This window comes from Physeter macrocephalus, unplaced genomic scaffold (genome assembly GCF_002837175.3).
Source record: "Physeter macrocephalus isolate SW-GA unplaced genomic scaffold, ASM283717v5 random_10, whole genome shotgun sequence".
Classification (NCBI taxonomy): Eukaryota; Metazoa; Chordata; class Mammalia; order Artiodactyla; family Physeteridae; genus Physeter; species Physeter macrocephalus.
The window spans coordinates 211,602-239,392 of NW_021145296.1; the positions used below are offsets into that span (position 1 = coordinate 211,602).

The following is a 27,791-nucleotide window of genomic DNA, read 5'->3' on the forward strand; positions in this document are numbered from 1 at the left end:
CTGGCACTGGTATTTTAAGGACCCTCAGGCTAGTCCCCGAAAACCCAAGCCTGTCATCTGTCTCTTGTACCCAGCAGCCCAACTTAGCGTGGCTCTGAGCAGAGGGCTGTTGTGAGCCGGAGCAGGGCTGGTTCCACTGTGTTCAGGTGAACTGGCACAGGCCCCAGCCTTAGTCCCTGGCAATCCCACCATGCCCCACTGGGCAGCCAGCTCTCCCATTCACAGTGTGAGCCTCCACCCCTCACACCTTGGACATTCATTCTTCCTCCAGTTAGCAAAGGTGTCCCCCTCATCAGAGAAGAGAGACCAACTACAGGCACAGCTGCCCTGTCCTTACCTGTCTCTCTCTCCATCTTCCAGTCCAGGCAGAGCTGCCCACCTGGACTCTGGGTCCTGTCCTCTCCCACTGCTACAGCAGGAGCCTCCTGTCTGATGATCCCTCTCAAGGGAACAGCCTCTGCCTTTCAACAAGGTCCCCCAGTGTTAAATGAACATGGTACAGGCTCCGTTTAAGGGACCCTCCATCAACCCAGTAATTCCCTCCGGGTCTCTCCCGCGCTCTCCCCTCCACAGCCAAACTTCCCAAAAGGGTATCCACACCTGCTTCCTGCATTTCCTCACCCCTGCTGTGCTTGGCAGCATTCCAGGGGGGCTGCACTCAGACCACCCGTGACATCCAGTCTTTAAATCCAAAGCACATTTCCTTGACCCCTCTGCCACATTTGGCCGGTAACCTCCCCCGTGGGTACACCCTCAGACGCTGGATGACCCATTCTCCTACTTTATGCTCCTCTGCCACGAGAGGGTGGGTTCCTCGGGACTCATCACAGGCTGTTTCTCCCCCCACTCTTCTGGGTGACCTCATCCTTACCCAGGCTCACCTCCAGCCCAGGTTTCTTATGACCCCCAATGTATTGCACATGCACCAGCTGCCCACCTGACATCCCCATCGGCTGTCGTAGTGACACCTAAAATTCATCCTGTCATGATCTGAATTCTCAGACTCCCCCACTCTCCCCCCGCACAAATCTGGCTCTCCCGTCGTGCCCTGCCTTAGCATCATCCTGTATCCGTGACCCACAGCCAGAAGCCTGGCAGACATCACTGACCTTGGCTTTCCTCTTCCACCCCCCCCCATCCATATGACCCCAAATCCTGTCAATTTCTCCCTTCCCCGTCACCTTCCAGATGCAAAGCCACCGTCCCCTGCCCTAAATCACCAAAGGCTTCCTCACTGCTCTCCCCTGCCCACGATGGCCCCCTCCAGTCTGACTGCGCTACAACCAGTGGCCTTTTGAAAACATCTGAGCATCTTTTCTTTTTTTAATTGTTGGCCGCACCACGCGGCATGCGGGATCTTACTTCCCCAACCAGGGATCGAACGCGCACCCCCTGCAGTGGAAGTGCAGACTCTTAACCACTGGACTGCCAGGGAAGTCCCTGAGCTTTTTTTTTTTTTTCTTTTTCTGAGAATCTTTCTCACACACTTACAATGCTTCTCTGGGTTCCCGTCCCTCTCCCTCCCATGGCCGGCCGACAACAGCCTGCATGCTCGCTTGAGCTCTCCTCACTCCAGTCACACTGGCCTTTCATTTCTTGGGACTCACTGAGGTTCTCTGCACATCCTACTCACATTGGTTCAGCATATACTTCTCAAACACTGGTTTGTGCAAGGTACTGAGCCAGGGAAGGAGCCTGGCATGGGTCCTGCCCTCCTGGCACTCCCACTCTGGGTGGGGGAGGGGAGATATACTAAACAAATAAATGAACAAGACAGTCTCTGACAGTGTTAAGTGTGATGAAGAAAAATAAAACAAAGCGATGTGATCATGACCGAAGGGAGGGGACACTTAGAGTCGGGCAAGGTGATAAGGAATAAAGCAAATCAAGTCGAGGGTGGAGGTGGGGGAGGATTTCAGGCAGAGGGAACAGCACCTGCAAAAGCCCGGAGGTGTGAAAGAGTTCGGTGGCCAAGGGCCAGCAGGGAGCCCCTGTGACCGTGTGCTGGGTGCAGGGACAGTGATTTGAGATGGGGCTGGAGAGTGGGCAGATGGGCCTGGGGCCACGCCGAGATGTTTGGACTTTGTTCCAGTGCCGTGGGAAGCCACCGGAGGCTAAGAGCGTGCGAGTGACATCATGCGATTTATGCTTTTAAAAGCTCACGCTGGCAGCTGTGTTCCTCCCTCTCAGTCACCACTAAAATCCGCCTCGCCCCCACGCCACCCCGGCCTACACTGCTCCTGGCCCATAGTGAATGTTCAAAATAAGTGTTGAATGAATGCACGCCCCTGACTTCCTGTGTGACCTGGAGGTAGTCACTTCTCTCTCTGGACCTTAGTTTCCTCACCTGAAATACGGTCGGTGGGAATTTCACGCCAGGGTGGGTGGGCGGGACTGGATTTAGGTTACCCGCCTCGCCGAGCGCCCCGAGACCTGAGTCTCCCACCCCAGGAAGGGAATGTGGGGTCTTCCCCCGGCGGGGACCTTAACCAACGCGCGGCGGCCCTGCCCAGCCCTGGACCGCGGTCCGAAGGGTGCTGCAGCCCCGGGGGCGGGACCCGCAGGCGATGCCCCGCGCCCCCGCTCGGATTGGGTGCAGCCGTGACCGGCACCACGCGATTGGTCGGTCCAGAAGCAGGGGCGGGGCCTGGCTCCTGCAGCGGGGCGGCCCGGCCCGGCCCGGCAGCGGGGGACGCGGCCAGAGCCCGGGGAAGCTGCTGCGGGGGCGATGGCCGCGCCGAGCCCGGGGCCCCACGAGGTAGGTGCAGACCCGAGAGAGGACAGGAAAGGAAAGGGTTGGAGGGCAGGGGCAGGGCCTCCCCTCCCCGTGCAGGGCGAACACACCCCCACCCAAGCCCAGAAGGGGTCCTGCACTGGGCGGGGCTGGGACACGCCCCACCTGGGGCCGCAGGTCTGAAGCCGGGAGTCCGGCGGGTATCCCCCGAGAACTTCCTCAGTTTCCTCATCGGGAAAATGGAGACAATGATAAAAGCTCCTCCTTCATAGGGCTGTTAGGAGGTCAAGCTCTCAGACAGTGCTGGGCACATGGTGGGCGCCCAGTGCGAAGGGGTCAGCAGCTATGATGTCAGCTTCGTGCTGACCCTCCGCGCTGGCCTGGAGGAACTCGGCATAGACGAGTGGAATAGATGACTGAATCACTGACATCACAGCTCCTACTATAAGGAGTTCCTGTGCAGGATGCTCAAACTCAGCAGTAACAACAGTTAATACCTGCCACGAAGGAATTACAGTTCTCACTTTTCAGAGGAGAAAACGAGGTGCAGAAAGGTTAGGTGATCTACCCAAGCTAGTGAGAGGTTGCAGAACAAATGCTCTGCCTACTGATAATAACCATCACTATTGTGGGTGCTGACTGCGTGCCAGGTACTGTCCCCTCACAACACCCAGTGAGGTGGGTACCAGCCTTATCTGCATTTTACAACTGAGGAAACTGAGGCAGAGAGGGTTGAGGGGGGAGCTGACAAGCAGTGGATGTGGGACTCAGGCCAGGGTCTCTCCCCTGTGGGATGCTTGCTGCCTCAGGCTCATTGCTTCTGGTGCCTCCCACCCCAGGTCCTGGCCCCCTCCCCAGAGGCTGGACACAGAGCTGCCACCTCGAGCTCTGGCCGCCGTGGCCTCCTCTGGCGTCTACGAGACAAGCAGTCTCGCTTAGGCCTGTTTGAGATTGGCCCAGGGCATGAGCTGCACCAGCTGACGTGTATGATGCAGGCAGGGCTGTGGGCTGCCACTCAAGTGTCCATGGACCACCCGCCCACGGTGAGTGGCCAGTCTGTCCCGTGAACCTCCACAGCACCGACAGCAAGACCAGGCTGATGCCCTGTCCTGCTAATACTGCAGGGCTGGGGAACAGAGCGGGCTAGATAGAAGGAGAGGAAGGCAGGGGCTTGGTGCAGGGAGGGAGGGACATTCTGGGGTGGGGGCTGAGGCCAGGAAGCCAGAAAGCCCAGGGTGTGTGGGGAGTGCGAGGAACCCCCTGACCTGGGTGATTGATGTGTGATCTAGGTGGGTCTCTGCCTCTCTTTGGGCTTCAGTGTCACCTCTGTGTAATGGATGGGAGGGATTGTACTCCTTGGTCTCTGAGGCCCTCCCGGTTCTGCCAGGGTGTGTGGCTGGGAAGGGACCCCGCCCCCACCCCACCAGCCCAGCCCATCCTCCCCGGAGCTCAGGCTGGGGCCAGGCTGGCTCAGCAGAAAGGGTCACCCACTGCAAGCTCAGCAGCTGGATGGCCCGGGTGAGCATGTGTGTTGTTTGTGTGTGTGCATATGTGTGCACAGTGTGACCACATCCTGTGAGCCAGCTCCTAGCACAGGGACCTGGAGGTCCAGGGATAGAGTAGGAGTCCTCTAAATCTCATCACCTGCTGAAAATCTTCCATGGCTCCCCAATACTCAGCCTGGCCTCACGGTCCTGCTGGCTCAACCCCAAGGGCCAACTGTCCAGCCTCCTTCCCAGTCCATCCTTACTCACTTCAGTCACTCAGGCTCTCCTTCCCTTCCTGGTGGCCACCACTGCTGTTCCCGCTCCTCTGAGCACCCTGCTCCTCCTCTCCACTACCCTTGAGATTTCAGCTTAGGGGGCACCTCCTCCAGGAGGCTTTCTCTGATCCTGCTTCTCCCAGGCTGAGGCAGACAGTCCTAGGCTTCTAGGCCATCCCCTTTGACTGGGAGGGCATCTGGCGACACTTTGGCCAACGTGTGTCTGGGCACATGTGTCAGGATCTAACTCAGACTGGTGCTGGGGACCCAGCTGTGAATGAGACACACCTAGGACCTGCCTTGGGTTACTCTCCTCCTCCCTCCAGCTCTGGGAGGGCTGGCAGTCTATCTGCCCAACTCAGGCACACCCAGAGTGGTCCCCACTGGCTGGAGGAATCAAATTGGGGGGAACGGGGGTGAGGCCAGGCACAGGATGCTTGGAGACCCTGGGCTGGCACTGGGGGGTTGAGACTTGCCCTGAGCCCTTCTGCCCCTTGCTACAGGGGCTGCCCACGGAGGAGGATTTCTCCGAGGTCCTGACCCAGGTTCACGAGGTAGAAAGCCCCAGAGTGCTGCATGGGAGGGGGTGTGTTCTGCTCTTCTCCTCAGTTTCCCCATCTGTACAGTGGGAATGATGGCTTGCCCCGGGGCTTTGCAGGAAGGGTGTGCTTACCCTGACCCTCCCGCGCCAGAGCCAACTGCACACACCTGGGCCCCAGGGACACTCCTGGGGCTGCTCTTCCTTTCCGCAGGGCTTCGAGCTGGGCACCCTGGCTGGCCCCGCCTTCGCCCGACTGCGGCGCTCCCTAGGGCTGGCAGAGGCGGACTATCAGGCTGCGCTGGGTCCCGGCGGCCCCTACCTGCAGTTCCTCAGCACCTCCAAGAGCAAGGCCAGCTTCTTCCTGTCGTGAGCTGGCGGCTAGGGTGGGGAAGGGGTGGGAGAGGTGTCCGGGGCGGAGGGGGGCTCTTGAGGAGAGAGACAGCATGGCCAGGTCAGGTTGGGTCAGGGCCGTATAGCTGTCAGATGGAGGAGGAGAGACTGGGGGCGAGGGCAGGAGGCGAGAGGGGAGGTGCGGAGGCGGCTCCTGCCCCACCTGGTCAGTGACCTCTGCGTCCCGCCCCCCAGCCACGACCAGCGATTCTTCCTGAAGACCCTGCGGCGCCGGGAGGTGCGGGCGCTGCTCGCCCACCTGCCCCGCTACGTGCAGCACCTGCAGCGGCACCCACACTCGCTGCTTGCGCGGTTGCTGGGTATGACCGGCCAGGGACCCGGGACTGCGGGGAGAGGGGAGGGGTGAAGAGAGAGAGCGAGAAAGGGAGGGGGTCAGGGAGTGGGCGGTTCCAGGACGGGGAGCGCGTAGGGGACCTGAGCCCGAGGAGGGTGGAGGGGACTGGACAGGAGGCGGGGCCGGCTGGGGGCAGAGTTCAGTGGGGGGGCGGGTCCTAGACAGCAACGTAGGAGGGCGGGGTCGGTGGGCGGGGCCAAGACCTCGGGCGGGGCCCAAAGGGGGCGGGGTTGGGATTGAATAGTCCCGGGAGGAGGATATACGCGCAGGGCTAGGCCTGGGGATCACGGCATCTTTGGGGCTAAATTTAGAAGCGGGTCGACTTGGGACACCACCCCAAGCTGGGGAAGGGGTCTGGGGTCGTGGCCTGGAGGCTCGGGATGCGGCGGATCGCGAGAAGGAGGCGTGGCCTGGAACTGGGGCAGGATGCACCCGGCGTTGCCGAGTTTGGGGCCTCTCTACCTGACGCCCTCTCCCTTTCCAGGAGTGCACAGTCTGCGGGTGGCCCAGGGAAAGAAGGTGGGTGAGGCCGAGGCGAGGCGGCCGGGCCGGAGGGGGCGGCGGGAGGGTGAGATCCTGTCCTCCCTCACTCCCTACCCCGTCTCCAGAAATACTTCATCATCATGCAGAGCGTCTTCTATCCCACCGGCCGCATCTCCGAGAGGTGAGTCGGCCTCCCGGCCCCACCCGGAATGTGCCACCTGAAGCACCCACACTCACTAGACAGACAGCGAAACTGAGGCGCAGTGAGGAGAAGGGACGTTACCAAGATCTCCTGACGGGTCGGAGACAGTGATTCCCACGACCAGCATCTCTTGAGCACTCAGTATGCCATGGGCGCTGTGTCGAGCCATTTGCATTCATCATCTTCCTTATTCCCAGAACAACTCTTGAGGGGTAGCTGTGCTTATCATCCCCATTTTGTCGATGAGAAACTAAGGAGGGGAAAGCCACACAGCTACTACGTGAGGAGCAGGGATTCCAACTAGCCTCTGATTGCAGGTGGCCCTCTGAGCCTCGTAGCCCTGCCTCTGCCTGCGAGCTCCACGCTGGTGCTCTCCCAGGGCGCGACTTCAATCATGCGCTCTGGTGCTGCGTCTAGGGTTGGGCCCCTCTGTCTGCGATACCCCAGGCATGACAAGGTGCCAAGAGGCAGTCACAGGCAGGGGTCAAGTCTGGACTGGACGTTCAAGGGCCTGAGCTGGAATCCCTGCTCTGCTCTTTACTCGCTGTGTGGTCTTGGGCAAATTCGAAACAAAACAAAACAAAAAACCTCTCTGAGGCTTTCTCTTCATCTCTAACATGGGGACAGTCATGTGCTGGGGTTGTGCTGAGAATCTGGACAGTCACCAGTGGAAGCTCTTGTTTCTTATTACCTCGTGAGTTCCCTGTATGTCTCAAGTCTGTATAAGGTCGAATTCTGTCTCCCCCACCCCTCACTTCCCAGGTATGACATCAAGGGCTGCGAGGTGAGCCGCTGGGTGGAGCCCGCCCCTGAGGGCAGCCCCCTTGTCCTGGTGCTGAAAGACCTCAACTTTCAGGGCAAGACCATCAACCTGGGTGAGCCACGGGGGCGGTCACTGCCTGCTCTTCCTCCATTTAGAGTGAAGTTAGAAGGGTGTCCCTGGCACTGCTCTCTGCCTGAGTCTTTAAGAGCCCAGATTCTGGAGTCAGGCAGAGAATCCTAACTCCACAGCTTTCTAGCCAGGTGACCAAGGCAAATTACAGATGTTTCCTCATCTGTGAAATGGGACAGTAATGACATCTGCCCTTCTGGGGCAGATGTGTGTGGAGCCCTCAGAAACTTGCCTGGCACACAGAGAGCACTCAGGTGGGGGCACTGATGCTCCGGCAGGGCCCCAGCGGAACTGGCTCCTCCGCCAGATGGAACTGGACACCGCCTTCCTCCGGGAGCTCAACGTGCTGGATTACAGCCTCCTGATGGCCTTTCAGCGTCTCCATGAGGATGAGCAGGGCCCAGGCAGTAGCCTCATCTTCCGCACAGCCAGGTGGGCCCCCCAGAGGCAACAGCAAGAATGAGGTAATGAGAACATGGAAAAGGCAGACAGTGTAGTGGGGCAACAGCACAGGCAAAGGCTCGAAGACTGGAAAGTGCAGTGTTTGTGTGTATGTGTGTACGTGTGTGTGTGTGTGTACGTGTGTGTGTGTGTGTGTGTGTGTGTGTGTGTGTAGCATGGAGGGCTGGAGAAGCCTGGCCGGCAGGGGTATCAGGCACAGATGGATCACAGCAGAGGAAAGACCAGGTGAGATCCAGTTGGGCTTTTGAAGAATCTGCCCATTTTCCAGAAGGAGATGTGGAGCCATTGAAGGTTTCAGACCTATTTAATTTTTGCCTTAGAAAGAGCCCTTGCCCCTCAACTCGGTCATTTCACTTTGAGGACCCCGAAGTCATCACCACTGGCACCATCATCTTGTTGCCTTCCTCTTGCATGCAGCCGATCCTTGCATGCTGACTATGAGCCTCATTGAGAGGATGGGCTCATTCCCATTTTAGAGATGTGGAAACTGAGCCTCAGAGAGAGGAAGTGAAGTTGTAGAATGACTTTTGAGGATTCATGTTAGTACTTGGCTAGTTACTTGGATTTCAGTCCTCCAAGGCCCACATCTGTGGTTGAACCGAATTACTCAGGGATTAAGATAGGCACTTCAAGGAAATAAGTTCATTGATCCAGTGGGTGGACAAGACAAGTGAAAAATGATGTCCACTCACCTAGCCCCCATCCCCACCCCTCGGAGGAAGACCTTGGGATGGGTGAGTCTTGGGCACAACCGAAGGTAATGGCTTGGTGGGCACATCCTGACCAGATGGTGGAATGCCTGCCATGGGGCACAGAATCCACCAAGTCTGCCCATCCGACCTAGGTCAGCTTCTCCCTTGCCTTCTATCCCCAGATGGTGCTCAGATTACAGCCGTCATTCAGCAGGTAAACCCAAGTTTGCATATGACGGTTGTTTCTCCCTGCTGCCTGCTAAACGGTCACAGCTCCAGCCCCACCCCCACCCAGTTCTCAGCCCCTCATTCAGAACCCACCACGCCCAGGTTAACCCTGGCACCGCAGAGAGTACCAGCACTCTGTCCTGGCTCCCAGACCACTCGGTTCTGATTGGTTGGTGCCTGGGTGGGGCTTTCTTTGATTGGTTTCTTTCCCCCCAAGACCTGGGCAGGGCAGGGATAAAGCCCTCAGCGACACCCCCCCACCCCGACCCCCACTCCCAAACTCCCACCATCACAAGAGGACAACGTTAGGGAACTGAGCCTGCTTCTGGTTGGGATTGGGGGCCCAGCCAGAGGCATCTTCTGATTTGGAATACAATTGGAGGCAAAAAGATACACCATCTGCAAACTTGGGTTGGACTTTGTCTGCAAGGTTTCAACTCTGCCACCCTGAAACTTCCAGGGTTGGATGACCCCAAACAACAGTTTAGGAAGTACCCAAATATGGGACTTACCCAAAGTGATGTGGCACATAAGTGCAGAGCCAGAGTCTGTGTGACCCAAATGCTCTAGACCGGCGCTACCCAGTAGAAATTTAATACGAGCCACACATGTAGTTTTAAATTTTCTAGTAGCCTCATTTTAAAAAGTAAAAAAGAAATAGGTAAAAATAATTTAAATAACGTATTTCACTTACTTCGTACATCCAAACTTATCATTTCATCATCTAATCGATATAAACATTTATGAGATATTTTACATTTTTTTTCTCACACTGTCTTGGAAATCCAGTACGTATTTTATACTTCCTGCGCATCTCGTCTGGGACTGGCCACACGTAAGTGCTCGGTGGCCACATATGGCTGGCTGGTGGCTGCATAATGGACAGCTCAGCTTTAGACCGTCAACTGCACTTTACTCAGCCGCCCAGTTTATCTGACATCACAGGTCCGGGCACACAGGAGGTGTGGGAATGACCCAGGGGCAGCATGGCCAAGCTGACAGGGTCCATTGGCTGGGGCTCCCTGGAGGAGGTGGTAACCTCACCCTCCTGTCTGCCCCCAGGTCTATGCGAGGGGTACAGAGCCTGGAGGAGCCAGAAGCCCAGAACCGCCGGCTGCTGCCCGATGCCCCCAACGCCCTGCACATCCTGGACGGGCCAGAGCAACGCTATTTCCTGGGCCTCGTGGACCTCGCCACAGTCTACGGGCTCCGCAAGCGGCTGGAGCACCTGTGGAAGACGCTGCGCTACCCGGGCCGGACCTTCTCCACCGTCAGCCCAACTCGCTACGCCCGTCGCCTCTGCCAGTGGGTGGAGGCGCACACCGAGTGACCGGCGCCCAGCCGCGCTCTCCCCACCTGGACAATGGTCGCCCGCTGGGGACGCGGGTTCCGGCCTGGTCCGGGCAGCGGGTCGGGCTCTCCTCGCCTGTTGTTCCTCCTCTTGGCCTCCAGAGGGCAGCATCCCCCTAATTAATATTATGAACTTATTTTGCTGGGGATGCTGTGCCTGGCATTGCATCAGGGACTCCCCTACATTAGCTCGTTTAATCCTCAAAAAAAAAAAAAAAAAGCTATTATTCTTTTTTTTTTTTTTTTTTTTCAGACCATGAAATGAAGGCTCAGGGGGTGAAGGGACTGAGCAAGATCATTCAGCAATAAATGCTGGAACCAGGACTCAACTATGCCTTTTGGACTCAGGAGCCTGTATTCTTACTCACCAGCTCCCGCAGCCCTGTCCTCATTGGGGAAGGGGGGAGGCTGAAGCCACCGAGCCCAGCCCCATTGTCGTCCAGATGGGGAAAGTGAGGCCCAAAGACTTTAAGGGGCTTATGCACGGGTAAGTGGCAAGGCCAGCCCAAGAACCCGGGCCTCCCAACCCCCCACCCTGACTCAAGCAGGGCCCACTGGCCTCCCTCTGGAGTGGCCCCCCTCACTCCTGCTCCTCTAGGATGCAGGTGGAAGGAGGTGGGGGAGTGGGGGGGCTTCAGCTCTGGGAAACATTAGACTGCGGTCCACTATTGATCTTGAGTAAGCTCTGCCCTCCTCTAGGAGTCACTGTTATCATCTGTGAAATGGGAGCAGGGGTTGGTGGTCAGACGGAGGGACCTGGACACACAGACATCACTGGGAGCAGAGAAGAAAATTGCCTGCATAGCCTCTGATCTTTCCTTCTCCCTCCTCCAGGAAACTCCAACTCTGCCTTTGACCCCAGTCCAATCCGACCATGCCCAAGTGGCCCTTTCCTCTAGAGCTTCTCTGGGGCCTGGCTGTGTGATCAGGACAAGGTGCTAAAACTCTCTGTGCCTCAGTGGTCTAATCGTTAAAATGCAAACATTTAACTCATTAAATATTTATTGAGCACCTGCTATGTGACAGGCCCTCTGCTGGGAAATGGGGATGTGGGGTGGAGCAAGATGCATAGATTCCACCGCCACAGAACTCACAGTGGGTGGGGGGGGGGTGACAGTGACAAAAGCAACCTGTGTGACAAAGCCTTGTGAAGGAACATGGGGCTGTGGAGCTCAGGGAAGGAGCCTCTACCTAATTATTTGATGGGTGGGTGTGCTCTAACCCCTTCACTGAGACCAGAAGAATCAGATGCAGCTCTGGAAGGGTCCCAAGCCAAGGACACAGCAAAGGTCTGGAGTAAGAGAGAGTCTGGCACTAGAGAGAAAAACATGACACTGTGGTTGGAGTTCAGGGATGGGGGGACAGCGTGGTGGTGTGGGGGGCTTTGTGGGCCAATGGCTGATCCCTGTACTGGATGACTCCAGACCTTGGGAAATTCACTCAGTTACACCCACCACTGCCATTCCATTGGCCTTGAGAGAAAAGGAGGAAAAATGGCTGGTGGGGGAAGGGAGAGGAAAGGGAAATTTTATGCTGCAAGGCTGGAGTGCGGGTTCCTGGAATATATTTACGTATATATAATTGACATCACCCCGAGCTGTCCGGGTGACTCTGAGTGATTACTCTACCTTTCTGAGCTGGCACAAGCCACAGAGCATTTCCTGTTCTGGCTCAGCAGGAAGCTGAGACATAGAGTGCATTGAGGTCCTCACTAAGGAGGTGGGTGGGTCGAGGAGACTCTGTGGTGGAAGGGCAGCACAGCAGGAAACTGGGGTTTGGCCCTACATTTCCTTGGGGTCTGGATGCGACAGGGCTGAGTCAGGGCCCGAGCCCTACGCTCATAGATGGGGATGGCTCAGTCCCTACCCACTTTGGGTCTCTGGCAATGGGCTGAGGCAGGGCCTGCGGCTGGAAAGGAAGTGGCTTGTCCAAGGTCTCACGAGGCCCAGGACTCCTGGCTCTTCTAACTGGCTCATTCAACAGGCATTATCTAGCACTGAGCGTGTGCCAGGCACTGTGCCGGTATTGGAAATGCCCTAAGAACATGACTGGCCTGACTGCCCGCATGGAGCTTAGAAGCTGGTAGGCAGATGGACCATAAACAAGAAAACCAGTTAATATCCAGCATGATTTCAGAGTGTGACAAGTACTATGAAAAAAATAAATCAGGTTGGGACAAGAGGGATGGTGGTGCGGTGTTGGATAGAAAAGTTGGCAAGGGCCTTTCTGAGGAGGTGATATTTGAGCTGAATGACAAGAAAGAGCTGGCCATCTGAATAGAGAAGTCCAGGTAGAGGATACAGCAAGTGCAAAAGTCCTGAAGTAGGAACGAGCTCAATGCAACTGGAGATTGGAACGGCGGCCAGGGTGGGTGGACGGTGATTAAGAAGGAAGCAGGAGGGCCTCCTTATTCTCCGAAGAAGAGTAAAGAGAGGACTTTTGCCAAAACCAAATTGAAGAGCTTCATCTGAGGCTGTGGGACTTCCCAGTGTCAGTTCCACTGTGGATGTACGATCCTCATCTACTCTGGGAGCCCAGGACATTTGGGCATGTCTGGGCTTGTCAAGACGGGAACTTGACCATGTCTCCATGTGGCCTTAGCAAGGAAGGATTTGCCTCTCTGGGGAAGGAATCGTCACCAGCCACTGTGGGTGATCAATGAATCCATAGGGAACATCTCACCATCTTCCCCTTGGGGTTGGCGCCACGGAGAGAGACTGAACTGAGGTGTGCCCAGGCTGGAGTGGCGGATACAAGGAAGGCTTGTGCTCAACGGAGGCCCCGGGGGCAGGGCTGCTTCAACAGCAGCCCCCAACAGGATGGGGAGAGGCATGGAGGCCTAGATCACCGGCTTGGGGGAATTTGGCTTTGCATATGGAGTGCTAGCCCTGGAAAGCTGCTGATCTGGGTGCAGATACCCAACACAGATACTCTGCTGTTGTGCCCACACCAGAACCTCTTAGAAAAAGGAAAATGGAGTTTGAAATGGGACCAGAGCTGGAGCCCAGGCTGGTTCCCAGGCCAGGGCCCTGCAGAAGGGGATGCGTGTGGTAAGATGAGCTTTCTTTCAATGCTCATGAAGCATTCTGTAAAAAAAGAAAAACAGTTTAGATGGGAAGTATGCTCTCCACTTCACCCCAGGCCCACCTCTCCCAGTTGCCTCCTATTTGCCCCTTCAATCCTATCTGGCCCCAGAAAGCACTTGACTTTGAATCCCTGAGGGACCCCAGGTGAGCCTTCGAATGGGATACATTTCAGCACCTGCAGGGGCCCTACACTGAGTTGGCTTCGAATTGGAGGACACTTTGAGAAGGGGAGTGTTATAGTGTGACTTCTTTTGTACCATGATTCTTCCTCATCTTGTGTGAAACTCATAGGATTTAAGCTCAGTAATTCAAGATGGAGTCACAGTGGCCAATGTGAACTTCCACATTAGTTGTTGTGAACTGTCCAGTACAGGACTGCAAGTGTCTGAGTGTCATAAATTAATAGTGTTGCTTTAGGGACTTCCCTGGCGGTCCAGTGGTTAAGACTCTGCACTTCCACTGCAGGGGGCATGGCTTCCATCCCTGGTTGGGAACTAAGATCCCACATGCCGCCTGGCGTAGCCAAAAAAAAAAAAATTAAGAGTGTTCCTTGATGTATTTGGCTGCGCTGGGTCTTAGTTTCGGCACGTGGGATCTTCGTTGCCGCGTGCAGTGGCATGCAGGATCGAGTTCCCTGACCAGGGATCGAACCCGGGGTCCCTGCATTGGGAGCGTGGAGTATTAACCACTGGACGACCAGGGAAGTCCCAGTAGTTTTGCTTTAGTTAAGGAATTTGTTTGGTTCCTCAGGAAGACTCTACTGGCACAGAGACTGATTGATAGAGACAAGATTCTTTGGGGCATAACTGTTACACCCTACAGGCAGATCCTTTAAAATGAGACCACAAGACTGAGCAACTTGAAGGCTCTTTGCTGGAGGACTCCACGCTACTGAGAGCTGTTCCAGACGGATGCTCTGTTGGAGCAGAAGGCGACTTCCTACTCACATTTGCCATGAGATTCTGGTTCAGCTGGACCAAAGCCCCGCCGCTCGCTCGTGCTGTGACGTGACCTTCCCAGTCTTCTCCTTGGAGTTGTTTGTTACGCCCTTTTCTATTTTCCCCACTAACCTGTGTTGTGTACAATAAACCAAGTGACTCATGAATACTGGTTACGGTTTTTGGTTTTTTTGGGTTTTTTTAATGTTTATTTATTTATTTGCTGTTATCAGGTCTTAGTTGCGGTGCGCGGGCTCTAGAGCACCCAGGCCCATTAGTTGCGGCACGGGCTTAGTCGTCCTGCAGCATGTGGGATCTCAGTTCCCTGACCAGGGATCGAACCGGCATCCCCTGCATTGCAAGACCGATTCTGGACCACTGGACCACCAGGGAAGTCCCATGGTTATGTTTGTATATCCCCAGTCCTGTGCTTCTAACCTGGCCTTACCGCTGGATCTTGCAGCAAAACGGCGGTGTTTGGGAGATGAACGTAGGTGGTCAGAGCCCTGGCTCTGCAGTGACTGCCCCGGGTTTGAATCTTGGCTCTGCCACAAGATGCCCCTGCACCACCTCACTGGGAGATGCTATTATCAGGTAGGTGCTATCATCACCCCCACCCCACAGAGGAGAAAAACTGAGGCTAGGTGAACTCACCCGTGGTAGTCCAGGTAAGGTCGCCAGAGAAAATACAGGACGACCAATGACACTGGAATTTCAGATTTCTAATATAATTATTGGTTGTTGCTGAAATTCCAATATAAGTGGGCATCCTGTATTTTACTTGCTAAATCTGGCAACCCTACCAAGCTTGAAACCCGGGGCTGCCAGAGCCTAAAACCCCGTTTAATTACCGTCCCGCACCGCCCCCCGCACCGCCCCCCGCCGCCCGACTTCATAAATGGAGAAACTCCAGTCCGGACGACAAGGTAGCCACGGCACATTGGCTCCTACCCCCTCTTGCCCTTTCTAGGCGGACAGCCCAACCCACCTCCCGCAGGAGCTTCGGAGACGTGCGGGAGCGCAGGAGAGGGGAGACGCTGGAGCTCAGACTCCGCCCCCAGCTGCCGAGGCCCGACCCCCAGTCCCGGAGGCCTCTCCGCCACGGCCAGCCGCGTACTTCCCACTCACGCCGCGCAAACCGCGCTCGTAAGCCCCTCCACCGCCGTTCAGCCCCGCCCCCAGCGCCCCTGTCTCCTCCCCGTCCTGGCAAACCCCGCCCCTGCCGCCGGCAGCGACCGCCCTTTCAATTTCCAGCCTACAGAAGCTGCGGAGACGGCGCCGCCTTCGCCCCGGGGCTCCGGCTTTCTGCCCGGCTCGTCCGGCCCGTGGGTCATGGAGCTCCGAGCTGCGGATCGGGAGCAGCCGGCGCTTCCCAACCTGCCCTCCAGGTTAGCGCCCGGCCGGGTGAGGGGGTGGTGGAATCTGGGGGTGGGGTGGAAATCCCTCGTGCTGTCCCGCCCCAGGCCTCTCCATTAGTGAGGTAGGAGGGATGGGATGGGAGTCGAGGCTCCAGGCTCCTGATTCTGTCCGACCCAGAGCCGAGGGGTGACCTTGAGCCGAGGGCTCCTCTCGTCTGACTCTCCTTCCCCATCTGTGCAATGGGGACTGGGTTGGCTGGAGGTTTCCCAAGGGTCACTGATTCCAGCTCCTTTAGGATGGGGACAGTGCTTCCCCGTGTTTGGGGACTTTAAGGCGTTTGATTCCCAGAAGCCATCTGCCCTGACCCCGGCCTGTACCCTCCCCTGCCTCAGTTTCCCTGGGCAGTTTCCTCAGAGGCCTGGGACCCAGCTCTGAGTGTCTGGGTCTTGGCAGGTCCCCGGCTCCCATCCCTTCCCAGCCTGATCCCTGGAGGCAGCAGCCACCCGGCTGCTGAGCGTCAGTGACAGCATGAAGGCTCCGGTAAGTGGCGGAAGGAGGAAGGCTCACAGGGGACTTGGAGGTGGCTTCTGGCACAGCAGCCTCAGTAGCCTCTCCCACCCCAGGGCTGACTGTCACTTCCGACTCCACTGCTCCTGAGCTGAGGAGAAGGCCAGACTGGCCTCAAGGGCCAGCCCTGATCTGGCAGGCTGTGTGGCCCCAGGCAAGTGGCATTCCATCTCTGGTTTCAGGGCCTTGCCCCTCTTCCTTGTAGAATGGAGATAATAGTACTACCTCCTGTGAGCATCCAAGGTCACCCAGGTGAAGCACCTGTCTACCTGGGGGTGGGATATGTTGTGAAAGTTCAGTTTAGCTGCTCCTGATTTTATTCAGGAGTCCCTGGTGAGAAGTTGTGGCAAGTCAGCCACGGCTGCCTGAATCAAGGTCTCTGGGTCCCTTGTGGGCAGGGGACCAGGTGCCAGGCACAGCCTGAGGCCTCAGGAGCTGAACCCCCTCCTCCGCACAGCTGGCCACACAGAGATTTATTTTTAGAAGCTGAAGTGGCTGTGGGCAGAAAAGCGAGGGCCTCTGGCAGGATATGCCTGGGGGAGCTGGGGGGCTGCTTTTTCACCTCTGGTTTTCACAGAGCCCCAGCCCGCCACTCAGTGGTTTCTGAGGGGTGGCGGAGGGACCTGTGCCTTGCGTAGGCTGGGGGAAAGTTAGCACCAGAGAGACACAGCTGGTGACCAAGGTGGCCCAGCACACAATGGCAGGCCCGGGTTGTGTCCCCCGCTAGGCAACCCCGCCTGGAGGGCTTGGTGGGGGATACTCATTAAGTCTGCCCGCCGGGCAGTGGGCCAGGAGGGCTATCTGGTTCAGATGGCCTTTGGCACGTGGTTTCTGGAGGCGGGAGCCTCTGGGCTGCAGCTTTCAGTTATTGAAACCATTCGTTTGCCCCCCTCACATCCCTTTCTACCATTCCTTTACTCACCCGGTCTGCTGACCCAAATCGCGATCATCATCTAGGGGGATGGCCACTGAGTCAGCTGGGGGAGGGGATGGGCTATGGCCATGCAGGGAGCCTCACCCCAGGGTCTGAAGGGGGCTGGTTGCCCTTCTGATGGGCCACTCTCCTGTCCTCATGTGCACAGCGCTTCATGGTAGTGCTTTGGCCACTGTCCTCACAGTAAGTTCACGCTGCGGGCATTATCTGTTTCAAAGAGGAAGCAGGTCCAGAGAGGTGAGGAGTTATGCCCAAGGCTGCACAGTACACCTCAGCTTCTGGTTGAGAGCACGGTTTCTGGTTTTGAGGCCCCACCCTGCTACTTTCTTACTGTGTGGCCTTGAGCTACCCATTTCACCCCAAGTTGGTTCCTTTATCTAGAATATAGGAATAATAATAGGGCTTATCTCAGGGTCATGTGCTCTGAGCCTGGCAGCCCAGAGGAAGGCCTGGTTAACAGAGATGGTGGCCTCTGCTGATGTTCTGGGAACTACTGAGCTGGGGTTTGGACCCATGAGGCTGGGGTACAGCACCGCTGCAGAAGCTTCTTGGAGTCCCAGCGAGCCCCACTCCCACCCCATGACAACTGTCTCCCCCAGGGCCGGCTCCTACTCATCATCCTGTGCTCCTTGGGCTTTTCTGCTGTCTATATCCTGCTGTGCTGCTGGGCCTGCCTGCCCTTCTGCCTGGCCTCCTGCCCGGACTCCCACCTCTCTATCAACTCCAGGCCCACTGTGCCAGGGCCCCAGCACTTCAGTGGCTACAGCAGCGTGCCAGATGGCAAGGTGAGTTGGTTGGGCAACATGTGGGGGCCAGGCCCGGCCGAGGCTACCAGGGTGCCCCCCAACTCTCTGGGGTTGTGAGAAATGGGCTCGTGTCAGGCCAGCCTGGACCCTGGGCTTGGCTCCCGCTCACAAGCTGACCTGTCACTTTACCTCTCTGAGCCTCAAGTTCTAAGAGGAAATGTCTTTTTTTGTGGTTGTTGTTGTTGGCTGCACCGCGCAGCTTGCAGGATCTTAGTTCCCCGACCAGGGATTGAACGCGGGCCATGGCGGTGAACGTGCCGAGTTCTAACCATTGGACCATCAGGGAATTCCCAAATGTCTTTTTTTTTTTTTTTTAATTCAACAAATAATTGCCTGGCTGCTCTCAGCTGGGTGCTGGGGATAAAAAAAAGGTGAGCCAGACAGGGTGGCCACCAGGAATTCCCAGTCCAGCGAGGGGAGCCAGACATCATCACATCACGGTGATGCATGCATCTTTAGATTTACCTGTCTACGCACAATCCGTTTGTTCAGCAAGTGTGTATTTGGTGCCTTGGATGTGTCCCGCCTTGTGCTGATTGCTGCTGGGGATACAGATGACACAGATAAAAGCCATATCAGCCCCAGAGCTCTCCCTCTAGTGGAGACAGGGACAGTGGGGCCCAGGGGTGACAAGGCAGCTGAGGCCCCTGCCCCACGGCACACACCTCCCCGTGCTTGCTCTGCTGGGCGAGGTTTGGAGCACTTTACCCCCTTCACCCTGATTTCAGCGGCCCCATCTGGTATGTTTCTCAAAGGCATCCCCCAACGACACCCGGTGCAGGAAGCTCCCAGTTCGGAGTTTGACAGCTCTCTGCGTGTTGGTCAGAGGGAGGCGTGCTCAGGGACCCTGGCTTGGAGGAGACCTATTTCAGGCCTTCATCTCTCGGAGCCACAGTTGCCTTATCTGTAAAAGGCTGTCCTTACAGTTCCTACCTCGGTAGGGTTGCTGTGCAGGTCCAACTGGATGATTCATGGACAGAGTTTAGAACGGGTGCTGTGTAAATCTTTGATCAAGATGCAAAAACAGCTGGGGTCGGGGGGACAAACTCAAGTGCCATACAGGTTTGGCCAGGTGGGACAAATGGCGAGGTGGGCTGGGTGGACACTGTCCCAGCTCCGTGGTCACGGCCAATGTTCATTTCAGATGCTCAGAGCTCATGGTGACGTGGACCCAGGGTGGCCAGATCCTCTGAATTTTTTTGTTGTTGTTGTTTGTTTGTTTTTTTATCTATTTTTGGCTGCGTTGGGTCTTCGTTGCTGCGCGCGGGCTTTCTCTAGTTGCGGCGAGCGGGGTCTACTCTTCGTTGTGGTGTGCGGGCTTCTCATTGCAGTGGCTTCTCTTGTCGTGGAGCACGGGCTCTAGGTGGGCGGGCTTCACTAGTTGCAGCATGTGGGTTCTGTAGCTGTGGCTTGCGGGCCCTAGAGTGCAGGCTCAGTAGTTGTGGCACACGGGCTTAGTTGCTCCGTGGCACATGGGATCTTCCCAGACCAGGGATTGAACCTGTGTCTTCTGCATTGGCAGGTGGATTCATAACCAGTGCACCACCAGGCAAGTCCCCCAAGTTTGTTAACAGAGCACGAAATCTAAGTTTGGAATGTCAAAAGGGCTGATTTTTATAAATTAAGTATTAATTGTCTTAAAGACCCTGTGTAGGACAAGCGGAACACCTCCTGGGGCTGATGGTGACCTTGGATCTGACCAGACCCCAGTTGTCAGGTCGGGCTCAAACTGAAGGCAGAATAAGGAAGTCTTGTTGTTTATTACTGGGGCATGGAAAGTGGGGCTACGAGTTCTTAAATCAACATTATGTCAGACATAAAATGTCCCTGAGTGGGCTACAGCACTGTGTCTTTTATTGACTAGAATTAATATTCCCATATCCTTTACACGCCTCCATAAACCTGTGTTCCCCCAGGAGGGAATGGAGGCCTGGGGTAGGCAGCAAGTCCTTTTCTGGGAGCCCTGACCCCTGACACCCAGTGAATGTTTGCAGGCTTGTTGGCTCAGCTTCCGCCTCTTGGGGGATAACGAGGTGAGGGTTGGACCCTTACTGTGCCTTTGGTCTGTGCTGATCACTCTCCAGGCATTTTTAATTGAATCCTTCCTTACAACCTGGTCAAGTAGATGCTATTTTCATCCCCATTTTACAGATGAGGGAATTGAGGCTCAGAGAGGCAAAGTGACTTGCCTGAGGTCACACAGCTAGGAAGGGGCAGAGCCAGGATTGAGGCTCAGAACCAGAGGTTCCCAATGTTGTCGTGGGCACGAAAGACTGCTTTTACTTATAAACTGGGACAATGAGAATGGGACTGGGGCAGAGGAGGGAGTGACCTAAGAGTGATTCCGAAGAGCTGAGGTTCATATTTCCCTAACAAACACATACGTGACACCCAGTCTGTGCCAGGCACTGCTCTGAGTGCTTTATAAATATTTGCTTATGTAACCCTAATGAGGAAGTGCAGTGTAGGGGCTCTTAGGGCCTCAGCATTAGAGACCAGGGTCAGGAATTTGGCTGATGAGGAAGCACGGAGATTCCCTGAACACAGAATCTTAGCTCTGCCACTTGTCATCGGTCTGACCTTGAGGAGGTCACTCCAGCTGCCCAGCCTCGGTTTCCTCATCTGCAAAATGGGTTGATAAAGGGACTTACATCCCTTTACTGATACATCTTCCTGATACAGATGTCAAGTGTGGTCAGGGGGTGTTCCTGGGTGGAGGAGCAGGCAGGTGGAAGCTGTGTGCCCAGGACTTTCTTTCTTTCTTTTTTTTTTTTTTTAAAGAATTGTTTCAGTTTTCATTCTTTTTTTGTATAAATTTATTCTATTTTATTTATTCTTGGCTGTGTTGGGTCTTCGTTGCTTCGAGCAGGCTTTCTCTAGTTGCAGGTAGCGGGGGCTGCTCTTTGTTGCGGTGCGCGGGCTTCCCACTGGGGCGGCTTCTCTCGTCGCGGAGCACGGGCTCTCGGCGCGTGGGCCTCGGTAGTTGTGGCTCACGGGCTCTAGAGCGCGGGCTCAGCAGTTGTGGCGCACGGGCTTAGTTGCTCCGCGGCCTGTGGGATCTTCCCGGACCAGGGCTCGAACCCGTGTCCCCTGCGTTGGCAGGCGGATTCCTCACCACTGCGCCACCAGGGAAGCCCCCCAGGACTTTCTTTCTCTCTGCCTCCCCCTGCAGCCGCTGGTCCGAGAGCCGTGCCGCAGCTGCGCCGTGGTGTCCAGCTCGGGCCAGATGCTGGGCTCGGGCCTGGGTGCCAAGATTGACGGTGCTGAGTGTGTGCTGCGCATGAACCAGGCGCCCACCGTGGGCTTCGAGGCGGATGTGGGCCGGCGCAGCACCCTGCGGGTCATCTCCCACACAAGCGTGCCCCTGCTGCTGCGGAACTACTCGCACTACTTCCAGCAGGCCCAGGACACCGTCTACGTGGTGTGGGGCCAGGGGAGACACATGGACCGGGCGCTGGGCGGCCGCACCTACCGCGTGCTGCTGCAGCTCACCAGGACGTACCCGGGCCTGCAGGTGTACACCTTCACCGAGCGCATGATGGCCTACTGCGACCAGGTCTTCCAGGACGAGACGGGCAAGAACCGGTGAGCCAGGGGCCTGCCTGCTGGGGTCTCCCTGGCGGCTGGGGGCCCGCCTTCTCCGGCAGCCTCTGGTCCATCGAGGGTCTGCGCTGTCAGGCACTGGGGCTCGGCAGTGGTACGGGTGGGCGTGGTCCTGCCCTCTGGTGGGGGCTGGGAATCAGAGGGCTGTCATTCATTCATCGGGTTATCTTATAGGTGGAGAATGGCAAACGGTGGTGGGGGTGTTTGGCCTCGCCAGCACGCGTTGCGGGGTGACCGGTGTGGGCCCGCATCAGGGAGCTCTTCTCGCCGGACGGGATGCTCTGAGGCCCGAACTGGTCTCTGACGTCCCTTCCTGATAAGGAGAGCAACACTGACAGTTCTAATAGCCCTTTTCATGCACCAGGCGCTGCCCTCAAGATCCCTAAAAGAGCACTCCCGACTCCTGTGGCCCCCTCCTCCACGCACGGGCTCCTCCCTGCCACCTCCCCAGCTCAGAAAATACAGCCGCCAGCCTCCGGTTTTTCAGACGAACACTTGGGCTTTGCCCTTGACTCCCCTCGTTTCATCACCCACCACATACGATGGGCTCTCAAACCTCCTCCCGTGCCCACGGGTGCCACCTTGACCGAAGCCACCATCCCCCCCCGCTCTCGCAGCACCTCCTCAGACGTCCACGCTGCTCTCACGTGCAGGCCCGCGCGCGTGCCGTTCCTTCCCCCAGGTCCTCCCGTGAACGACCCTTTGCTTCCAGATGTGGATGGAGTGTCATGTTGACCCCAAATGCAGGAGCAGCTGCCACCTGACATCCTTCATCCCATTGCTTTGTTTCTCCGTCTTCTCGGCAGTTCTCTCCCAGCTGCCCCCTCCCTTGAGAATGTTAGCAATGGGCGGGGCCGGTACAGGCCAGCACAGGGCTTGGGAGGTGTTCAGTTTGAATGACTGAATCACCCCACACCCCCTCGGTAGAGGTGGAGGTGAGTGGCCCTTGGCTGGGAGAGTGACCAGTGCTGGTGCTTTGAGAGAGTTGAGGCCTGGGGTGGCCACACAGTTCCTTGCTCTGAGCTGGGTGTTGGGGCCTGGGGGAGGAGCTAGGCTGACACTGTTCCCTCTCCATAACCACCCATAATTATCCCCATTTCACGGATGGGTCACTGAGGCTCAGAGAAGTTCACGAGCAAACCTGATGCTGCAGAGCAGATTCAAATGGAAGACCATTTGACTCCAGAAGACCCTCTTCCCCACTTTCAACGAGGGTGCTCTTCTGCCTCCTGCCGTCTCCCCAAGCCTGGTCCCTTAGCTGTGGACAGGGTGTGGTCAGGGCTGCGGCTCCACCGCTGGGAGAGGGGTGGTTTGCTCGAGTCCTCTGTGGGTGGGGAGCGTTGAACGGACCCGGCTTGGCACCCCACCCCCACCTGTTGCCCACTGCTGGCCTTGGGCTGGGGCTGCCCCATCCTCAGGCAGCCCCAGAGCCCCACTGTGGGCGTCAAGGTGAGAGGCCCTCGGCCGGGAGGGGAACCAGTGCTGTGCCTTGAGAGAGCTGAGGCTGGGGCCACCTTGCTCCCGGTTGAGGTGGGGGGTCACGGCTGGCTGACTGCTTCCCTCCCTCTGCCAGGAGGCAGTCGGGCTCCTTTCTCAGCACCGGCTGGTTCACCATGATTCTCGCCCTGGAGCTGTGTGAGGAGATCGTGGTCTATGGAATGGTCAGCGACAGCTACTGCAGGTCAGGCCAGCCAGGCGCCGGGCGGGAGGGCACCATGCCTGGGCCCTGTCCATGCTGGAGGGTGCGTGGGCTTCCCTATGGGTGGCCGAGGCACAGGGTGGAAAGGAGCCCGGCCTCTGGAACAGGCTTACCAGCCTCCGCTCTGCCTGTGTGGCCTTTGGGCCTGGCCGCCACCTCCCAGAGCCTCTACTTTCTCATGTCCAAGAGAGAAAATAATCACACGTTCCTCAGAAGGTTATGGAAAGGTTCAGAGAGAGAATAATCTACCAAAGTGCCTACCACAACATCAGGGCTGACGGTGTCAGTGATCTATTACACCTAAGTTCTGACTTGTGATGTTATATAGCTCAACGTTATCATAACTAACATAACTAACTGAACTGAAAGGGTCCCGCGTCTTCACCCTCTGTTCTTTTTGGAACTCCTTTGCTGAGCACGTGGGTGAGATGGTAGTAGCCCGTGTGCCCTCTGCCATGGCACCTGGCTAGATAGCCAGTGAGTAGGTGGGTGTTCAGGGCTGCCAGCTCCATGCTGCGGGGAATGAGGGCTCCCTCACCAAGAGCCCAGCACCCAGCGCTTTGCATATTTTGACCTGTGGTTTCAGCCGAGAAGGTAGGTAATCACCATCCCCATTTTACAGATGGGTTATTGGAGCTCCCGGCGTACGTCTTTGGCCTAGAGTCAGCCAGCTTGCAAGAGGCAGAGCTTGCCTCTTGAACCCTGGCCTTTGGGATCCTCAGGGACGGCCCTGTTCCTCCTTTGTTCTGGCCTCCCCTGGGACCAAGCATGGGGCTCTGTGGCCTGTAGTACCTGGCGAGCGGGGGTCCGGTAGGTGGCAGGGTCTGGCGGGAGGCGGGCGAGTTCTGGCGCCTCACGCTCTCCACCCACAGGGAGGAGAGCCACCCCTCGGTGCCTTACCACTACTTCGAGAAGGGCCGGCTGGACGAGTGTCAGATGTACCTGGCACACGAGCGGGCACCTCGCAGCGCTCACCGCTTCATCACCGAGAAGGCCGTGTTCTCCCGCTGGGCCAAGAAGAGGCCCATCGTGTTCGCGCACCCGTCCTGGAGGACCCAGTAGCCCCATCGCGCAGCCAGCCACAGCGCCTTCACCAGGCCTCTGTTCCGACCACACTCCACCAAAAACGTTTAATTTATGGATCCTGCCTCCTGTCATGTGCCGATCAGCCCGAAGTTCCCTTCCTGCCCTACCCTGGGGACACTTGGAGCCACCTCAGGCCTCTAGACTTACACGGAGAAGAGGAGGGCCGTGGTGACCTTTGCACCCTCCTCCCTACCCCTGCTCCCTGAGTAATCTGCGTCAGGTTCGTCCCACCTCGGAGTCTGTCCGGTGGCCTTTGCTCCCGGGGCTGGCGCCCCACCCCCGTTCACCAGCACCATGAGTTTCAACCGAGCACCAGCCCTGGCCCTAACTCTCTGCGCTCCCTCTCCACCTGCCTTTGGTGCCACGCTTCCCAGGCTGGTCGCCCTGGTCAGGGCAACCCAGAGCTTGGGGTTTGTTGGGCGAAGGGGCCTTTGAACTGTAACTGCCAGGGCCACCTCTGGAGTGTATGGGTAAACATGTTTTCTGGAAGCCTATCCTGGCTGTTGTCACGTGTCTGGGGGTGGGGACTGGGGCTCCTCTGGCCACCACAACGCCATGACCTGTTGTCTTGAGGGCAGACCTACAGCCAGCTGGGCTTCTGGCCATTTAATCTGCCTGCATGTTTCTTCCCCAGGAACCTCCCCACTTCCCCACCAGGTCAGGGAGTCCGACCCCATGACTGCACTTGACCCAGGGAACACACCCCAGCTCAGAGGCTTCTATGGGATCCCCACCCTGTACCCAGTGGGAGGAGAGTCAGGGTGGGAGGAAATTCTTCCACGTCATGTTGCCTTCCTGGTCCAGGGTCAAATTCCACTGGCCTTGCCAGTTAAATTCCCAGTTAACTCTGGGGTTGGTTACACTGCTAGGAAGGAAGGAGAAGGGCAGGCCTGGGGCTTTCCTTCTCTGAGGATCAGTTTGGCCACCTGTAAAGTAGAAAAGCACATCCACCACTGAACAGGTATCAAGGGTGTACGGCCACGCTGGGGTGGGTCAGAGTTATAGCCCATTTTACAGGTGAGCTGAAGCTGCTTGGCTGAGCCGGGGTGCAATCCAAGGTCTGAGAGCTGCGCTTGAGTGTCTGGGCCCTGCACCAGGGGGCTGGAAAAAGCCCACGGAGGCTCCTCCCCCCTCCTCCCTTCTTCCCTCCTAACTTCCTCCCTCCCTCCCTCCCTCTTCTGGAGACCAGGAGACTAACGGAGGGCCGGGACCCCAGGCTGTCAGCTGGGATGGAGCCCTAGGGTTCTAGCTTCCAGCTCCGGGGCTTGGCCACTTGGCTGGTGACCTGTGCAGAAACTGCCCCGGGCACCACGCTTAGCTCAGTGTTCTGCTGTTACCGCTTGAAATTCTTCTTCTTTTTTTTTTTTTTTAACGAGGGGCCGCGCCTTTTCATTTTGCACTAGACCTCACAAATCATGTAGCCATCTGTGCCAGGGAGTCTGGGTGACCCATGACAGCCCCTCTCCCACCCCCAGCCTTCTCAGGAGAGACTGGAGACCTGGCACCTGGCCCACCTGCCTTTTGTGCCCTGCCTCCCCCTACCGGGCGCCAGCTGTGCCCAGAAGCCTCTGCAGGCGTGGGAGGAGAGCCCTGGGCTGGGGGGCAGGGGGCACGGCCGTGGGAGGCAGCAAGCTGGCAGCTGAGCCACAGCTGCTGGCCCGGCAGCCGGCAAGTGTTTGTGAGTAGGTGTTGGGCAGAGGTAAGGGGGGAGTGTAGCCTGGCAGGCAGAGGGTTGGTGGGGGAACTTCCGGGCCCAGAGGGAGGGCTCTGGAGTCAGACCTGGCCTCGTTCTGGCTCTACTTCCTGCTGCGGGACCCCGGCAGGTTAGTGCCTCCCTCATGTGTAAAAGGTACTAAAGTAGTCCCTACCTCACGGGATGGTACAAACTGGGAGAGATGGCATCCATAAAGTGCCTGTCCCCAGGGCTGGCACTTGATATGTGGGAGCCATCATTTTCAATGGGGTCCCCCTTGCTCACCCAGCCCTGCCCTCCTCGGTGGTGGTAGTTGGCCCGGAAGACTTCCCACTCTCATCGGCTATGTCTGCTCACTGCCTCAGCCTCGGTCTGCAAGGCCCAGGGTCTGCTGGGTTTGCTAGGACTCCCACCTCCACCCCGTCCCAGCACGTTGCCCCCTCCTCCTGTTCCATTGCCTGGGAGATGCTGGCCCAGCCCTTGGGGCCCAGTGCACAGAGGCACCTCTGTCTTGGCCCTGCCCTTGGGTGGGTGGGATGTTTATTGCTGTGTTGGCCCAAATGTTGTGTGTCTGGGGTGGTGACCCGGCAGGGACGATCCACCAGCTACTCCCTCCAGGCAGGTGAAGATGGCTGGTGACTGGATCTGGGCCTGCTGACAGCTCTCTGGACCCCCTTCTCTGCCACTGCAGTTCCTGCAGCTTCCGGGAGGTGAGCTGGGGGACGGGAGCCTCCTCCCAGCCCTGAGGAGTGTGTCGGGGTTGGGGGGGCACCCTTGGCGTGCCCCTCGTTGGGCCTCCGTTTTCCTGTCACACCCAGGCTCCTTTGTCTCCTCAGCAGGCCTGCTGGGGACACCCCCTACTTCCTGCCGAGGACAGAGGGGAAGCTGGGTGAGTCTCATAGCCTGGAGGTATCTTAAGGAGCCTCTCCTCAGAAGGAGCTTGGGGCCAGGTCAGTAACTCACATTCAAACCTCATCTAGCCGGGAGAGGACAGGAACCTTGGTTCTCCTGGGTACTGGTGGGCACCCATGTCCAGCATCACCTGGGCCAGCCTGACCACTCCAGCCTCTGTCTGAGAAGAACCAGGTACTTCCTGGTTCCAGACCCACTGCCCAGAGGCCTCTGAGGGCTTTTTCCAGTATCCCATGGAAGGGAAGAATCCTAACAGTGCAAAGATTGCTAAGGGGTGAGAAGGGGAGAGTCACACCCTGGACCCCCATCCTGGGGCAGGAAGGGCTGAAGCATAGGCAACCTCCATCAGACCACGGGGGAGCGACTCCGGGGCGGGGGACCGGCTGCTTAGCTGCAGGCAGGGCCGGGGAGCAGTGCCAGGATTGGCCGCAACCTGCCATCCATGAAGGCCCTGGCATGCGTGTGAGGCAGGCCTGGGGCTTCCAGGGGGCAGGAAGGCTTGTGCTTATTCAGCAGACAAGTCTGCCGGAATCCCAGCTCGGACACCTCTGTACTCTCTGTGCCTCACTTTCTCCCTCTGGAAAGTGGGAGTAGCAGCAGTGCCCATAGGTTATTTTAAGGATTCAGCGAGGTGTGTTTGCAAAGTGCTTATTGGCACAGGAGAAAGCACCCGACACACATGGAGCTGTGTGGGTTTTCGCATCCTTGTTGCTGTTTATTATTATTATTATTATTATTATTTTGGCCGTGCCGTGAGGCAAGGAGATTATTATTATTATTATTATTATTATTATTATTATTATTATTATTATTATTATTATTATTATTATTATTATTATTATTATTATTATTATTATTATTATTATTATTATTATTATTATTATTATTATTATTATTATTATTATTATTATTATTATTATTATTATTATTATTATTATTATTATTATTATTATTATTATTATTATTATTATTATTATTATTATTATTATTATTATTATTATTATTATTATTATTATT

General features: G+C 56.8%; 2 protein-coding genes across 3 annotated transcripts; both read left to right on the forward strand.

Moving 5' to 3' along the window:
* Nucleotides 1-2,728: 2,728 nt before the first annotated feature.
* PIP5KL1 (phosphatidylinositol-4-phosphate 5-kinase like 1) lies at nucleotides 2,729-14,261 on the forward strand. Its single transcript, XM_024126447.2, has 12 exons — nucleotides 2,729-2,758; nucleotides 3,574-3,777; nucleotides 5,000-5,050; nucleotides 5,249-5,403; nucleotides 5,623-5,747; nucleotides 6,267-6,301; nucleotides 6,391-6,446; nucleotides 7,230-7,342; nucleotides 7,638-7,791; nucleotides 9,804-10,578; nucleotides 10,926-11,026; nucleotides 13,928-14,261. The coding sequence occupies exons 1-10, from the start codon at nucleotides 2,729-2,731 to the stop codon at nucleotides 10,069-10,071; spliced, it is 1,191 nt and encodes a 396-aa protein (XP_023982215.1). The 3' UTR covers nucleotides 10,072-10,578; nucleotides 10,926-11,026; nucleotides 13,928-14,261.
* A 1,091-nt stretch (nucleotides 14,262-15,352) lies between these two features.
* On the forward strand, nucleotides 15,353-24,663 carry ST6GALNAC4 (ST6 N-acetylgalactosaminide alpha-2,6-sialyltransferase 4). Of its 2 annotated transcripts, XM_007101790.4 has the most exons (6): nucleotides 15,414-15,503; nucleotides 15,928-16,014; nucleotides 17,575-17,760; nucleotides 20,954-21,366; nucleotides 22,958-23,065; nucleotides 23,956-24,663. In XM_007101790.4, exons 2-6 carry the CDS (start codon nucleotides 16,003-16,005, stop codon nucleotides 24,143-24,145), a joined length of 909 nt encoding a protein of 302 aa, XP_007101852.2. In that variant the 5' UTR covers nucleotides 15,414-15,503; nucleotides 15,928-16,002; the 3' UTR covers nucleotides 24,146-24,663. The 2 variants fall into 2 exon arrangements, with proteins under 2 accessions (XP_028338989.1, XP_007101852.2); XM_028483188.2 differs by lacking the exon at nucleotides 15,928-16,014 and having other exon boundaries at nucleotides 15,353-15,503.
* Nucleotides 24,664-27,791: the final 3,128 nt, after the last annotated feature.

Excerpts from the sequence above, each read along its gene's own strand:
- PIP5KL1 (XM_024126447.2), top strand. The coding sequence starts at position 2,729 with ATGGCCGCGCCGAGCCCGGGGCCCCACGAG. Across the intron at positions 3,778-4,999 it reads CCATGGACCACCCGCCCACG|GGGCTGCCCACGGAGGAGGA; the intron begins GTGAGTGGCCAG and ends CCCTTGCTACAG. Across the intron at positions 5,404-5,622 it reads AAGGCCAGCTTCTTCCTGTC|CCACGACCAGCGATTCTTCC; the intron begins GTGAGCTGGCGG and ends CCCGCCCCCCAG.
- ST6GALNAC4 (XM_007101790.4), top strand. Across the intron at positions 17,761-20,953 it reads GCAGCGTGCCAGATGGCAAG|CCGCTGGTCCGAGAGCCGTG; the intron begins GTGAGTTGGTTG and ends CTCCCCCTGCAG. Across the intron at positions 23,066-23,955 it reads GTCAGCGACAGCTACTGCAG|GGAGGAGAGCCACCCCTCGG; the intron begins GTCAGGCCAGCC and ends CTCCACCCACAG.